The following is a 16,750-nucleotide window of genomic DNA, read 5'->3' as shown; positions in this document are numbered from 1 at the left end:
TGTTAAATTCAATTCTTCTTCGTATCTTGTCATAACATGTTTGAAAATCCCGTGTGAAAGTACGCTTCATCATCGAAAAATGATGCTCCCGAAAATTCGGACGGACGTTAAATTACATCCCCATGATGTGATATTAAGGAGAATGGCTTAAAGCAAAACCCCAGGTGACGGATATTTCTTTGCATGGAAATTGTAGGTGGGCGTACACACTTCGACTGGATGACTGAGTTTTCCTTTCGTCAGCTGACTGGATTATTTTAACAGTTTGACACAACAACTACAACAAAACACAAGCGCTGACTCCAGTCACGTGTCATGCTGATGCAGCGATAGCGCTGTCAGCATTTTTTGGCATTATCATGGCTTGATTAGCGTGTTTCATGTCAGCATAATGTCAGAAAGTGTTGACAGCGCAGTGTGTCTAGTCAGAGTGTCGTAGTGAGCTCCATGTCCACATATGCTTGAATTAAATTAATATCACGTCACAATGGCGTTTTAAAATTTATTCACGTGACACTGAGTGAGTCCGTCAGTCTAAATAAGCGTGGCATGGATTTCAAACTCCAGAGCTAGTTGAGCTACATGTAGCTGATCACTACAAATAAAGTAGCGCCCAGCACCGGCCTGTAGGCTTCCATAACTTTGTAAAAATAGCAGCACAAACCCTACATTACATTTGGTATGCACTTATTCCCTGAGTTGATCGAAACGTATTTACATGTATGTCACAGCCAGCATTACTAAACCATCTTTTAACAGTACTCCAGCCATTTAAACTTTTGAATCAAACAAGTTGAACCAACCTCTGATATGTTTTGAATTCAAGCCTCTGCAGTTTCCTGGCTGTTCGAAAGATAAACTACTGACAACAAAGTCCAATGTCTATAGTACCCTTACATTTGAAAGCATTTTTGTCTTTGCTCATGTTAGGGCGATCATGTGATCTCCAACTTCCAAGCTGCCTTACAAAGAGCTATCAGCTAGCTCGTGCTTGTTACATGTCCCAATAGTAAAAATCATAATCTTTCCAATGAAAAATGCCTTTAAGGAAATATTCTAAGAAGACCTGTATTTGAAGTAATATATGAGACCTCTGTGGCCGAGGGTGTTAACACGCCAGCACGGCTCAGTGACCCTGGAGGCTCCCACCAATGTGAGTTAAGTCCAGCTCATGCTGCCTTCCTCTCCTTTCGTACATGGGAAGGTCTTTCAGCAACTTTTTTATGGTCGTGGGTTTCCCCTGGTCTGGTTTCCTCCCACCATAATGCTGGCCTCCGTCTTCGAAGTGAAACATTCTTGAGTATGCTGTAAAGCACCAATTGTATAAATAAATATTATATAGACATTGATTTTTGTTTTCTGTTTAGACCAAAATGCCATCAAATCTGGAGGATGAGAAATGTGTGTGCAGGGCTTGTAAGCCAGGTAATCTATGTGAACTTCGTCTGCAGTACAGCTCATTACAGGATTTTTCAATTACTATAAATGTTACTTGGTTAATTGTGAATGGTTCAATGCTTTTGCATTGAAAGAGATTTTTATGCAGAATATGATAAGCTCTGATTAGTTTTGATGAAAATTTACTTTTAACTTGCTAAGGGTTTGAATGTCACTTTAGCATTTAGGGATTTGCTAGGGGTTTAATTGTTTTTTTTTTTTAGGGGTTAAATATCACTGTAGCGTTTTGGGGTTTGCTAGGGTAGGGATTTAATGTCACTGTAGGCTTGTGGGGTTTGGTAAGGGTTTAATGCCATTGTAACGTTTAGGAGTTTGCTTGGGGCTTAATGTCACTTTAATGATTACAGGTTTGCTAGCAGGTTCACTTTCAACATCATTCATGTCATGTCATGATGGTGAGCAGAAGTGTATGTTTCACATACATAATATTGCAATCAGTGTGAAAATGACTTATATTCCTCTCTGGGCTGTTCTAGGGAGGGTGTTCCAGCAACCAAAAGATGGTCATGGGTTTCCTCCTGTCATAATGCTGGATGCCGTGGTATAAGTTAAAGTAAAAGAAGTAAGGTTCATCATACAGACAATTGAAAATTATGCGTAAAAATACTTTCATTCATTTTTTCAGATTTTTTTAAGAGTGCTGACAGACATTCAAATATATGAATACTGTGGTTGGCTTTATGAGCCATACGGACAGTATATAGGAACTCTAGGAGTTCACCTCACCTTTTTTTTTTCTTCATTTTTACCAAGAGGAAAGAATTTTTGGAAACATACATGTAATTTCTGCAATCTTTTACTCAAGGGTTAAAAAGAGTCATTCCAGCATTCAGTGTCGTTTATTGAGTTGGAAAAACTTCCTCTGATGTCATAGTTCCTAACCTCGGATAGTATGGTCCATAAGGCCCACCTTGGAATTCAAATGTTTGAACACCTTTAACTCTTTTCACAAATATCACCCCCCCCCCCACCCTCACAAATAAATAAAAGTATGTTTATGCATAGCTTTAAGTAGTCTATTTAGTGATGCCTATTTAGATTTTTTAGAGGTCTTTTCCATTAAATATTGTTGAGTACAAGTGCGGCGTAAAATACCAATGAAATAAATAAATAACATGACTTATGTTTATAGCCAAAATATAAACACAAATGTGATCTTATTAACTCTTTAAATGAAATGTATCGGGTAGTTAGAATGCTCCATGTTTGTGTAAATCTTGCTTGACCTGGCTTGTTGTTTGTTGTGTTTAGGACAGTTAAGGGTCAGGGGAAGGATTATAGGAAGGCTGTATTGACTGACACACACATACAGAAGGTAGGTCTATGGATTGATCTGGTGTTTATCACATGGCAGCAAGTGCTGACTACATGTGTTTATTTAGCTGTGTGGCAGTCCTTAAACATGCCTTTATATGTGCCTGTCACACCCCTCACTGAAGACCTGGATTTGCATTCCTAATAGTAACGTGCAGGCAAAACAAGAAATATATATTTTTGTGAAGAGCACAAGAAAAAAAGTCCTAGAAAGACCAATGTTCAGAGTGTTGGAAAGGTATTCAAGTGATTTTTGTTTTTGTAACGTATATGAAAATAATTTCTCCAAGAATGAAGTTGTACTTTTGTCTTAGTGTGCAATGTGTATTGTTGTTTATTGATTGTGACATGATAAGAGTTGATATTGTGAGAACTGATTGACATGAGCACTTATACATGTAAGCCTACGGTGCTCAGGTTAACAACAGGTCCATGCCAGGTATTTTGGCTGCGATACTATTCAACAGTTGATGAGTTGTCCCATGATTTTGTTCTATGGTCTGACCACAGTCTCTCTATTGTGTGCAGATGGAATCTTTGCTAGGTGTGGCAGTCTATGTAATGTTGCTGCTGCTGATCATGGTGATCTTGACTAAGCTGTACCGCCGACAGAGGTTGAAGCATTACGAGGTGCCAGTCCGGGACTTCAACAAGGGTCACCGTTGGTCCATGGTGGAGATCTTCAGCAACGCCACATACTGCAGCATCGGCAAGGACTTGATCATCCATGGTGCCCAGTGTGACTCCTGCGGAGTCTGTGTTGCTGATCACTACATGAAGGTAGCCAATAGGAAGATACCGTGTAAACGCCTGTCCATCAAAGGGGATGATCTTAGCCACCACTGGGTACAGGGTAATCTGAAGGCAGGGAGCCGGTGTTACGTGTGTGGTAAGGAGTGTGGAGTGGAAGCTGGGCTGGTGGATTATCAGTGCTGCTGGTGTAAACGGGCCATCCATGAGGACTGTAGGACAGGGGCATACACTGACATCTGTGATCTGGGGGCGTACAGGCACGCCATAATACCACCTTACTGCGTCACCCTCAAATGGGTGGGACTGAAGGGGCGGCGACACCTCATTGTCAAGTCAGTGTTCCCACCCAACCTGAAGGAGTGGAGTCCTGTGATTGTGATAGCCAATAGGAAGAGTGGAAACAATGACGGGGAAGCCCTGCTGCAGGGGTTTCGGGGATTACTTAACCCCGCTCAGGTAATACTGAAATACACAGGTGTTTGCTGATTCCTTGATGTCCATTTTGTAGCATTTCTGATTTGATTACCAGTCTGATGTATCATTTTTAAGCAGTATTGACTTAATGGACAAAGAGATGTTTTAAATGCTGTGAGGGATTGTAATATTTAATACATGGTGTGATGTGGCCCTGTAAATAAGTCATGTGTGTATTTGTAGGTGTTTGACCTTCATGACATCCCACCTGAGAGCGCCATAGAGTGGTGCCACTTGTTACCTGACATTACCTGTCGGATCCTCGTTTGCGGGGGTGATGGAACTGTGGGCTGGGTGCTTAATGCCATAGAGAAGCTTCAACTTAAGGTAAAACCTAAACAGTTTTTGAAACCTATCTATTGTATTTATGTAACTAAAAGTGTTGTTTTGAGTTGAAGTTGATTTCAATGTTGTCATCAAGATGACATGACAAACTTCTTGGCATGAAGCGTCACATCCTAGACTGTGGTTTCAGCCAAGCAGTCTCATTGTATGAGACCTAGTGCTCTCCAGTTGTTGTACAATACTTGTACAGTCCAAATCATAAGAAAAATTTTAGTGACTCGTGTTATATATTATAGTATTTCTCTTAGGTACGGACAACCTTGTCACCTCAGTACGTATACTGTGCCTGTGCTTTGTACACTACTAGTGATACTACTACAGTTTGTTTGATCATTACTTTTCAGACCCCTCCACAGGTGTGTATCCTGCCCTTAGGTACAGGCAATGACCTCTCTCAGGTGCTTGGCTGGGGGGACGGGTACACAGGAGACAAGGAACTGACTGAAATCCTGGATGCCATGGCCACTGCACAGGTCACCAAATTAGACAGGTGAGGGCTAGGATTTGTGCTGGGGTGACATGTCCAATTTGACTTGTATATATCATTATGAGTGAAATCAGTTCAGGTGTGCACGTTACATGTAAAGCTTTTATGTGTGAATGTATGTATACTTGGGGTTTAAGGTGGTACTTTAACAATTTATCAGTCATATGACGACTACGATTCGTTAGGTGTGTGTGTATATATATATATATATATATATATATATATATATATATATATATATATATATATAAACTGTGTTTTCTTCAGGTAGAGTCCATGCCACCAAAACCCTGCCACCACTGAATTATCATGCCGAAGATGTCTATTGTATTACACATATATGACAAAAGAAGTGTTCTTTTATAACGACATTTTTAGTGTTCTTCATGTGTGCATCTTTAAATTAATTAAAGCAAGATGGTGTTTCTTAAATTGTGGTTAGGGAAAGTTTACAGTATGAGATGTGCTGGTCTTACTAGTATAGCTCTGGGCTTCGGTATTTCCCAGTAAATAAGAGTGAATTTGATTTGCTTTCCTCATCAGGTGGCAAGTGGCAATCTCACATGCCAAACATTTTGCAGGAATACACCGACGAAATAAGGTAAGTGGTACCACACATGTGGAAATTTCTAAGGAAGCTGTCTTTGTTCCTGTGATCTATATTCACGCCATTTGTTTTCAGGTAGAATTAATTTCAAACAAATTCAGATAGCTATATTGCATATTAATGTTTGATTTGTTTTAGCAGTAGTTGTGGTATTACTGTTTTAGTGTTTACCTTCCAAATGCATTTACTGGTATGGCTGATATATGAGAACAAGATTTTGTGAAAATAGCTTGATAGCAATAACTGGCTCAGTGGTGTCTCTTCAGCTACAAGCAGTTCTCTTCTGACCAGTGGAGTTGCCTGCTTGAATCAATCCCTCAGTGTTTTGGGTATAAATTTTGAGTATTTTTCTGGAAGTTTGTCAGGATGGAGGCTTCCTCTTGACTGCCGGGTTTACTCCGTCACTCAAGCTGGCCACTCCAGTAAGTTAAGTAAATATGTACATGTATTAGACCATTTGGTTGTCTGTTTGTTTATTCAGAAAGTGAAGATGAACAACTATGCGTCTATAGGAGTTGATGCTCTGGTGACCCTAAATTTCCACAGACGAAGAGAGAGCTGGCCTTCCCTCTTCACTCATAGGATTATCAATAAGGTGTGTATATTGAGTTATGAGGACTAAAATACATATATCTGCCCATCAAAGCTGGCCTTCCCTCTTCACACATAGAATCATTAATAGGGTGCCTATACTGGGGAATAATGGCTAAAATACATATATCTGTCCATCAAAGCTGGCCTTCCCTCTTCACACATAGAATCATTAATAGGGTGCCTATACTGGGGAATAATGGCTAAAATACATATATCTGCCCATCAAAGCTGGCCTTCCCTCTTCACACATAAATCATTAATAGGATGCCTATTCTGGGGAATAATGGCTAAAAAACATGTATCTGTCCATCAAAGCTGGCCTTCCCTCTTCACACATAGAATCATTAATAGGGTGCCTATACTGGGGAATAATGGCTAAAATACATATTTCTGCCCATCAAAGCTGGCCTTCCCTCTTCACACATAGAATCATTAATAGGGTGCCTATTCTGGGGAATAATGGCTAAAAAACATGTATCTGTCCATCAAAGCTGGCCTTCCCTCTTCACACATAGAATCATTAATAGGGTGCCTATTCTGGGGAATAATGGCTAAAAAACATGTATCTGTCCATCAAAGCTGGCCTTCCCTCTTCGCACATAGAATCATTAATAGGGTGCCTATTCTGGGGAATAATGGCTAAAAAACATGTATCTGCCCACCAAAGCTGGCCTTCCCTCTTCACACATAGAGTCATTAATAGGGTGCCTATTCTGGGGAATAATGGCTAAAAAACATGTATCTGTCCATCAAAGCTGGCCTTCCCTCTTCACACATAGAATCATTAATAGGGTGCCTATACTGGGGAATAATGGCTAAAATACATATATCTGTCCATCAAACCCGTGACCTTAAAAGATTAAGTTGTAACTTCCTCACTTGGCGTTCAGCATGAGTGGGATAGTGCAACTACTGGTTGACCTGTATCAGTATAATGGCTCGGGCGGGGCCGCTTACTTGCCTTCAGTAAGTCGTCTCAGGGAAGCAGCACTAAATAAAACAGCGATGGAAATCCGTCCTTCGACAAGGAAGCACATTACATACACCCTAAGGATTCCTTCATCGTCATATGACTGAAAAATTGTTGAGTAATACGTTAAACCCCAAGCACTCACTCAGTCACTCACTCTGTCCATCAAAGCTGGCCTCCCCTCTTCCCTGATATCATAGTAGTATCATTAAGGTGTGTATATTGAAGAATGAGGACATATTTTATATAGTAATGATCTGCTTAAGAATTTTGTAAATACCCCATCCCTTCAACTTTTTCACATGCTTACCAGTTGCTGTTTTTAAGCGTAGACCTCTCCCTCATTACAGCGCTGTTGATTGGGGACAGATCTACCCTCCATGCTTTAAGCGAAGCATGACAAATGAAGTTTGTTACCTGTGGATAGCCTGTGGCGTGTATAATATGGTGTGATACTGCATGTTAACTGTAGGCCAAATCAACATAAATTCATGGTTTTTATTGTAATAATTACATGATAACCAAGCTTCTGAGTGCACGATATTTACAAACTCTGAAGTTTTCTTCACTGAAGCTTTTAAAAACTTCTACAAATGTGTACAAAAACAGCACACATTTCGAGGACACATTTGTGATTGTGTTATTTTGAAACGTGTTTTAATGAAGCTTGTTATAATGAGGAAGAGGTGTATCTTAAGGTAATTTCTGTGCCTAGACTGAAGCAAATGTATTTCCTGTGAAGCCCTGGTGTTGGTAAATTTACTCGAGATAAATTATAACAATAATCAAAAGGTTAATTTGGATAAGTTGCCTTTAAGGCTGAACTTTGACATGTGAGGTGGTTGAAGTAATATGATATATGTTGAGAGTTTTACCCCTGGAAAAGCCACCAGAATTCCAGAATTAAACAACCAACCTATGCTAGAGGGTATTGAGGGTATTTTATAACACTTTTACATGTCGATTGTTCAGTTATATGTATGAATACATTCTTGTTCATCTCTTTCAGTTTTGTTACTTTACATATGGCACCAAAGATGTTCTTGAGAGAGAGTGCAAAAATCTCCAGAAGAAATTAAAGGTAAGAACTGTTTCCTTTGTGGATGGGAAGGAGGTGGTTTTTGAGGCTGTATTTTCTGTTATTGTTGTCTGTAATCAAGTGTGTAATGTTGTGTTTACAGGTAAAGGTGGATGGGAAAGAGCAGGTTGTCATGTATGTGTCTGTTGTGTTAATGTTGTCTGTAATCAGGTGTGTATTGTTGTGTTTACAGGTAGAGGTGTATGGGAAGGAACTGGTTGTGATATACCTGTCTGTTGTGTTATTGTGTGTAATCAGGTGTGTATTGTTATGTTTACAGGTAGAGGTGTATGGGAAGGAACTGGTTGTGATGTACCTGTCTGTTGTGTTATTGTGTGTACTGAGGTGTGTATTGTTATGTTTACAGGTAGAGGTGTATGGGAAGGAACTGGTTGTGATATACCTGTCTGTCGTGTTATTGTGTGTACTCAGGTGTGTATTGTTATGTTTACAGGTAGAGGTGGATGGGAAGGAACTGACTCTGCCAGAGCTGGAGGGGGTGGTTGTTCTGAACATCAGCAGCTGGGGTGGTGGTTGTAAGCCCTGGACCCCAGGGGATGGTGATCAATTCTTTCCCCCACGGTAAGCTACTTACTTGTACATGTACTAACATGAAATCTGCTGTGAAATTACCCATAATGCCCTTATCACAGTCAGTTTAAGGATAGTTTCTTCTTGACCAGGCATACTTATGAAGGTAAATGCTAAAGTGTAGAGAAGTGAGACCGTCTAACTATGCCTCACTGTCAGGTGAGATTGATACTCGATGGAAAATTGTGAAACTAAGTAACATTATAGAGAGAACTTTCAAGCCAGTAAAATTTAGGCAACTAGTATTAAATTCTTACACGGTAAACTGTTTAGCTGACACAAATCTCTCTGACTACACATACCTTATCAGGATCTCCTAAGGTACATGTAGATAAATCTGTTAAGATTTGGAATTAGGTAACATGAACTTCAGTACATGTATCTTCAGGTTCATTGGAGGCAAGCTGTCATATCTGGGAATAGGTGTGCTTCGTGCAGCAGTGAGCAGAGCTGTCATTACATTGGCACAAGATATGTTTGTGGAAGCTGTGAGCTGAGCTGTTATTCCTGTTGCTTTACAGTGGTAATAGGTGTGTTTGTGGCAGCACTGTGCTGAGCTGTGCTGAGAATGGTATTTTCCTTACTTTACACTGGCAGTATGAATGCTTATTGGAGCACTGTGCTAAACAGCCATTGTTCTTACTGTACAGTGACTCTAAGTGTGCTTATTGGAGCACTGTGCTAATCAGCAATTGTTTTTACTCTACAGTGGCACTAAGTGTGCCTATTGGAGCACTGTGCTAAACAGCCATTGTTCTTACTCTACAGTGGCACTAAGTGTGCTTATTGGAGCAATGTGCTAATCAGCCATTGTTCTCACTCTACAGTGGCACTAAATGTGCTTATTGGAGCACTGTGGTGAGCTGTCATTAGTTATGCTTTACTGTGGCATTATAAATGCTTATTGGAGCAATGTGCTGAACTGTAATTCATTTTACTTTCCAGGTTTGATGATGGCCTGCTAGAGGTGATGGGCCTCTATTCTTCCTTCCACATCGCTCAACTCCAGGTGGGTCTGGCAGCTCCACTAAAATTGGCCCAAGGTCGTTCTGTCAAGGTGAGTGGTCACTTCTGTCCGTGAGGATTAGTGAGGTAAAGATCAAATCTGTCTAATTGGAAGGTTCTTCCCACAGCCGTCTTTGTCCATTCATGAGGGCCTTTCGGAAGAGGCTGGCATTGGACCAATGAAATCTAATAATAACATAAAAGGTTTGCCCCTATGTATTAGACAGTGACATTTTTGTATCTTTTTAAAAATTAATTAAGTGAGCGTTGTATGAATTCCATGTTGTAGTTGTTATGGATGTGTGATAAACTGAATTGAAGTGGGTGTGTAAGTAATAGACTAAGAGGTCAAGGTACATGTATGCTGGTGTTTTGTGCCAGGTTAAGCTAATGATGTTCCTTATCACATGTATGTTACAGAGTGAAGAATTACTTAACTGGTTTGTTTAAATACAAAGCATTTGTACTTTGCAGATAAGTTTAACTGGCAATGCTCCAATGCAAGTGGACGGAGAGCCCTGGGAGCAGCATCCCGCAGAGATTGTTTTAACATACAATGGACAGGGAACAATGCTGGTGAACGCTGAAATCTGATACAAAGGGAGATAACCCAGCATCGTGCTGGTTCTCAGCAGAACTGATAGGATTGGGCTAATCTGCCATTCAGGCCGTGTATATGTAGGCTAATGTCCCAGGCCTTCTCTAATGCCTGATCAGGCTAGTTGCTCTGTGTACTATATGAAAAAGGCTGCACTACTGTTAGTGGCTGATGTAAAGAAAATTATATATTTAGAGGCATTTTAAGTATTCCCTGTTATGCCATTAATCATTAAGACATGAGATGACAAATTAAGAGGACAGCAGCAAATGTACAGACATGTATCTATTATGACTGGAGTGGAATACTTGGAAATTCAGGGCATGAAGGGGCATAATTTCATTCATCTGTTTATGCGATTAGCGTTTAATGATGCTCTCAGTAATTTTGTGTGACAGGGTGGAGAAAATCAGAGTACGCCCCATCCATTCAGCAGGTTACTGACAGACCTCCTGATTTGCAGTGAACAAGGAAGAGCGGTGTTTGAGCTCGTAACCTTATTGGTGATCGACTGCGGTGAAAACAAGGCCTTAGCTACAGTGTACATCAACCCAAGATATCAGTGCTCATGAGCGAACTGTTGTGGAGAGTAATTGCACTGCTGGAGAGAGGGGTAAATATTTGTTTTCTAGGTAAATAAACAACCAGCCTTAACAAGATATTTTTAGAGAAAATAAAATGCATTTGCATGCATGTTGAACGTTGACTTGCAACTCAGAAAAGCTTGTGTTGCCTTTTAATAACAAAGCAGGGTTTGCAATCTTTAATTTTTCCTGGGATTTGTTGCACATGTTTTTGACGTCATTCTCAGAAAGCAGTGTAATAGAGAAGTCAACACATGATTTGGAAATTGAGGCATGATATTTGTATCACACTCGTTTAAAGTTGAATTTTATAGGTTTGCTGATCATACGCCTGTTGCCTTTTATACAGCAAGGGATGTAACTACAGTGCATGTCATCATAAGAGTTCTAAGATGGCTAGAATTGTGTTGCCATAGAAGACAATTTGGTTGCCACAGAGGACATTGATTCTGACAACTGTGGGTTAATCTCTGAGGCCTTCTCCTATGTCTGATCAGGCTACAGTAGTTGCTCAGTGTACTGTATTAAAAATCTGCACTACTGTTGGGGGCTGACTACATTTTTACTCTGACATTAAATTCTAAAAAATCAGGAAGAAGTAAACAGTGAGGCCAGCACAGGATTTGGAATCATGGCACATGAATCACACTCGCACACCTTCACACACTTGAAACAAAGTTGAATTGAGGTGTGCAGATCACACTCTTAGAGTCTTTACAGCAAGGGATGTGCCTACGATGCATGCTGTCATTGAGTGCCAAGATTGCTTGACCTCTAATGCCACAGTGGTCAACATGGACAGTCATTGTGTTGCCACAGAGTGGAAGAGTTATTGTGTTGCCACACAGTGGGGCAGTGATTGTGTTGCCACAGAGTAGGGAGTTATTGTGTTGCCACACAGTGGGGCAGTGATTGTGTTGCCACAGAGTAGGGAGTTATTGTGTTGCCATATAGTGAGACAGTGACATCATAGAGTGGCACAGTGCTTATGTCGTCATAGAGGAGAACATTGATTATTAGAATTGTGTTGCTATAGGGTGGGGCAGACATTGGATTTATTGTCAGTGTTGCAGCATACAATTCAGTGCATGTATTTGTACAACAGAGCTGAGCTATTAACGAGCATGTATGTGTAGCTCACTGCTTACAGTGTGGCCTGTGTACACTGATCTACATTATAAACATGTGTTGTTAGTCTGCTTTCTGGCATTTCTTTGGTGGGGAAATCTGAAACGTGTCCAAAGTTTCTCTGAGCCTGTTTAAGGTTGATGGAGCTTTCACTAACTTCATATACTTTTAATATTATTGTGCTCTCTTTCTTTTTATTTTAGTTCTAAAATCTGAAGTTTCAGGTGATTTTTTTATTTGATAATTATTTAATGTAAGGAATATTTTTATGATGCTTTTTCCTTTTTTTTTATTGCATATGTACTTCATATTTGTTCCCTGTTGTGCTCAATTTTACAGAGTTCCAAATACATGTACATTTTTATCATCTTATTTATTAGTCTCCTACATGTACCATAACCTGGGGGATGACAAGCGATGTCAAATTCAAATTTCAGGCTATTATTGTCACTTTTGAACCATTTTAAGTAAAAGTCTGTAAAACTGTTGAAAACAAACAATTCAAATGAAACATAACTTTATCAGAAACTGTTAGATAAGTTGCATGCTGTTACGTTCATTTAAAGCCTATGTAACTTAGGCTGTTTTTCTGTTATTTTTGACTGTTTTTGAGACTTTTGCCAAATTTTATTCAATGTGGTTGATCATATTGAATTGGAAGTTGGTATGTGACTTCACGATGACAAGTTACAGATTAAATCTGAGTTTTCCTTTTTGACATTAGTGTTTGTAGTTTACATGTAGATCAAGTTTCACGCTGATTTGTTTATTTTCACCTAATTTTATAAGTTTTGCAGACAGTTTTCTGGTATTGTTACAATGAATATCACTTAACTAATGGTACAGGACTTGGCTTATGCCATGATGAAGTGCAGTGTTATCATTGTTCCAGACGGTTTATGAATATAGAAATGACTGTGATGATTTTATGTGGCATTGTCTTTGGTATATGAGGACTCTGTTGAGATAAGTTGTGTACATTTGTGTTAGACCCACCTAGACATATCTTGTAAACTTGTTGTAAACCCTTGAATAAACCCTTCAATGAGGAAAGACAGTCAATGTAATTAGAACCATGGGCTATTCTGCTACCTTTTTATAAATGACCTTTTTATATTGATGCTTTATATATATATATATATATATATATATATATATATATATATAATGTCATGGAACAATTAATTTAATGCTTAATTTATTAAAACCATTGTTGTTGCTTAGTAAATATTGAAAAATCTCCCCCCCCCTTTTTTATTTTTTTTATTTGTTCTTTTTTTTATTGTATATATTAAAGTTTACGAGAAATTTTTCATCTGCCATAATTTAATTTTGTGGATGCCTATGAATCTAGTCAAAATAATTATAAGCTGTGGGTAAATAAACGTGGCTTGTAATAGTCTGCTTGGTATTGTTTTATTGTAACCATAATCATAACTCAATGCAGCTGGGATTTCTGATTGGCAGGTGTGAGAAATAGGCAGACCCAGACTAAGCTTTAGGTAACCCTTAGTTTAGACACTGTGCACTTATTATAGGAGAACCAAGGCCATAGGCTTTATGCCGGGCAATCCTCTCTGCATTATCAGCAAATCAGAATTTTAATCTCTTTCTGGACAAAAGCCCTTATGACACAAGTCTTTGATATGAGCCCTTAGTCCTTGTTTCAGTTCTGAACATAAGCCCACAACTGTGTATTTTAAATGAGGGATTATGGGTTAAATTAATTATGGGTTTCTCATCTGTTAATATTGTTTTTGATAAAATTTCATTAAAAAATTGAGATATAATAATAATAGTAATAATACATAATTTCTGTCTGAAAACATCAAACAAAAGTTTATGTCAAAAACATTGAAAACAATAGTATTTTCCTAGAAATATCTAATGTGGTAAAATTTAGGGAAAAAAATTGATAGTAAATTTCAATCAGTTTTCCTTTCCTTCATATTTTTTGCAAAAACTTTATTTCATTTCTGGGAATAAAGATATGTATAAAAACAAAGGCTATTGTCATGTTCTAAAGTACATAAAGAATAAATGTTGTCAACCTCATATTCTTTCGTTATTAGTTGGAAAACTGTATTCTTATCACGCCATGCATCTCGCCCTAACACAAGGAGGAACACAAATTCTCAAAGTCCCTAACAAGCTTCTCCAGAACTACCTTCATCGAGGATCCACTGAACAGCTGGGTCACGCGTTTACGCCTTACCGTCACATAAGTCACATTTTAGATCTTACACGCCATCTTGTCACAGTTTCCGTTTCTTATCACACCCAACAGCGGCTGTATCAGACTTTGAACTGTCCATTCTACAAGTGTTACATTCCGTCTTGGAGGGGGTGGGGGGCATGTTGTATTTTCCGCGTAATACAGAAATAAGACAGGCAAAGAATTCACCAGGAATAACTAGAAACTTGTTATTCTGTTGTATGCTTGGCAACTTGAACTTTTCTCGTAGGGTTGTCCACATTACCCAACAGAATGGGATGGCCTATGTAAGAAACATCATGCTAGACGAAGCTGCCCCACTTACTGGCTAGTTTGGTGCAACAGATATGTTTCTTGACGCGATTTCACGAAATTTTTGGAGTGTTTGCGTTTTGCTTAGGCAAAGGTGTTTATTCTAAAATTGGGAACATGTTTGCCAATTTTACGAGCGTTGGTATGTTGTACCGAATCCTGTCACCAGGCCACTTCCACAAAACATCCTACAAACACAGTTCTTCACAGCTTTCCCTGTAGACCATGTAGACCATTTTAGAAATTTTATTTACAACGTGATGTGGAAGCGCTCTCACAACTGCAAACGGAGTCAGCCCGACTGCTGGATTCCAATGACCACTTTCCAGGAGTCTCCTGGCTGCTGCGTACATCCTACTACGTATACATTAAAAACAATCACGAAAGAATTGACTAAAGAACTGTCGTCATCCACGAGATGATGCATCTGAAGATTGTTGGTCAGACGTCACATGTTTAAACATGGAATATCTTCCTTGCATTATGAAAAACACGTGTCCAGTGTTTATTATGTGGATGAGCGCTTAAAATGTATCTAAAATGTAGTTAACATTTCACAATGGTGTCTCTTTTAAATTGAAATGTTTTTTATTTGAAACACGTGGTAGCTTGCTCATGTCGTGGCTCCTGTCCGTGAGCTTCTGTCCAGAAGGGCTCCTCTCCGTGAGCTTCTGTCCAGAAGGGCTCCTGTCCATGAGCTTCTGTCCAGAAAGGCTCCTGTCCATGAGCTTCTGTCCAGAAAGGCTCTTGTCCATGAGCTTCTGTCCAGAAAGGCTCCTGTCCAGAAAGACTCCTGTCCGTGAACTTCTGTCCAGAAGGGCTCCTGTCCGTGAACTTCTGCCCAGAAAGGCTCCTGTCTGTGAGCTTCTGTCCAGAAAGGCTCCTGTCCATGAGCCTCTTGGAGCTTATGTCCATAATGACACCTGTCCATAAGAAGTTCTGTCCATAATGGCTTTTGTCCATAAAGGCTTACCTCCTTGGCTTATGCCTTAATAATGCCTCTCCATAATGGCGCCTGCATATAAAGCTTAAATTCATAAAGGCTGTTGTCCATAAGGGCTCCCTTCCGTAAGTGTCTCTCGAAAACCTTTATAGCGTTGTGAGCAGACGACATTGTACAAGTGATCTCTTTTCAATGGCTCTTGCATCCTCGTTTTTTTTTGTTTTGTGTTATGTCATCGTTTCTGAAAATGTTCATTGATGTGGTATGTGTTTTTACGGGTGTTACAGTATGTAACTACCACACGCTGACTTAAAGATTTGTTCTGAAAAATTCTTGATGAAACATCAAAAGTGAGGTGGGAAAAGAGCCAGACTAAACCATATTTGGAAGAGTGAGTGAGTGAGTGCTTGGGGTTTAACGTCGTACTCAACAATTTTTCAGTCATATGACGACGAAGGAGTCATTAGGGTGCATGTACGTGTAATGTGCCTTCTTTGTTGCAGGACGGATTTCCACCGCTCTTTTATTTAGTGCTGCATCACTGAGACGACTTACCGAAGGCAAGTAAGCCGCCCCGCCCGAGCCATTATACTGATACGGGTCAACCAGTCGTTGCACTATCCCCTTCATGCTGAACGCCAAGCGAGGAAGTTACAACTGTGCTATCCGGGCCGGTCATATTTGGAAGAAGTCCCCTCTTCATGGAAGATTTACACCAACACCGGGTTAGATTGTCCTTCACGTTTGTTTTGTTTGTGGGTTTTGTGCCTGCTTTGAGCTAGCAACAAAATATGCAGATAGTTGTCTCAAAATCTATATCGTTCAGCTGGCAATGATTATGTAAGTGAAACAGTCTTGTGTAAAACGCCTACTGTAGCAAATAAGTAAATCCAACTCTGCATGACAATACCAATAAACCTCTGTTGCTTTATTAACACATTTTTAAACAAAATACACAACTCTTCAATGGGTGCAATGCGTACGATTTATCACTAGATCAATGGGGATAAAGACACCACTGCATATATTCACGAAGACAAAATGAGGACCGATTCCTGATAACACATTCACGATAACAAAATGCAGGACAACATATACCAGAGAATCTACTCTCAATAAATATATTAATGTGCGAAAAGGCGTGGAATATGATGGTTGGTAGGGGACCGAACGTCGCGGTTGTGAGAACTCTTGGCCAAATTGGGCGTCGTGTATCATTACGTGTATTGACGTTTGGCTTGAGTCACAACGCCGCGATGTGGGAACTCTTGGCCAAATTGAGTGTCGTGGTATC

At 39.6% G+C, this 16,750-nt stretch overlaps 1 protein-coding gene across 3 annotated transcripts; it reads left to right on the top strand.

Moving 5' to 3' along the window:
* The first annotated feature begins 56 nt into the window (after window positions 1-56).
* LOC135472123 (diacylglycerol kinase epsilon-like) lies at window positions 57-12,972 on the top strand. Of its 3 annotated transcripts, XR_010444503.1 has the most exons (13): window positions 57-164; window positions 1,368-1,425; window positions 2,710-2,773; window positions 3,301-3,981; window positions 4,183-4,326; window positions 4,689-4,834; window positions 5,375-5,432; window positions 5,920-6,033; window positions 8,012-8,083; window positions 8,535-8,662; window positions 9,617-9,728; window positions 10,151-10,887; window positions 11,208-12,972. XR_010444503.1 is itself a non-coding variant. In XM_064751484.1 (12 exons), exons 4-12 carry the CDS (start codon window positions 3,301-3,303, stop codon window positions 10,268-10,270), a joined length of 1,575 nt encoding a protein of 524 aa, XP_064607554.1. In that variant the 5' UTR covers window positions 57-164; window positions 1,368-1,425; window positions 2,710-2,773; the 3' UTR covers window positions 10,271-12,972. The 3 variants fall into 3 exon arrangements, 2 of the variants coding, with proteins under 2 accessions (XP_064607554.1, XP_064607563.1); XM_064751484.1 differs by having other exon boundaries at window positions 10,151-12,972; XM_064751493.1 differs by having other exon boundaries at window positions 74-196; window positions 10,151-12,972.
* The last annotated feature ends 3,778 nt before the right edge of the window (window positions 12,973-16,750 follow it).

This window comes from Liolophura sinensis, chromosome 1 (genome assembly GCF_032854445.1).
Source record: "Liolophura sinensis isolate JHLJ2023 chromosome 1, CUHK_Ljap_v2, whole genome shotgun sequence".
NCBI lineage: Eukaryota > Metazoa > Mollusca > Polyplacophora > Chitonida > Chitonidae > Liolophura > Liolophura sinensis.
Note: the sequence above shows the minus strand (reverse complement) of the source record. Positions and strands in the feature narration are given on the sequence as shown.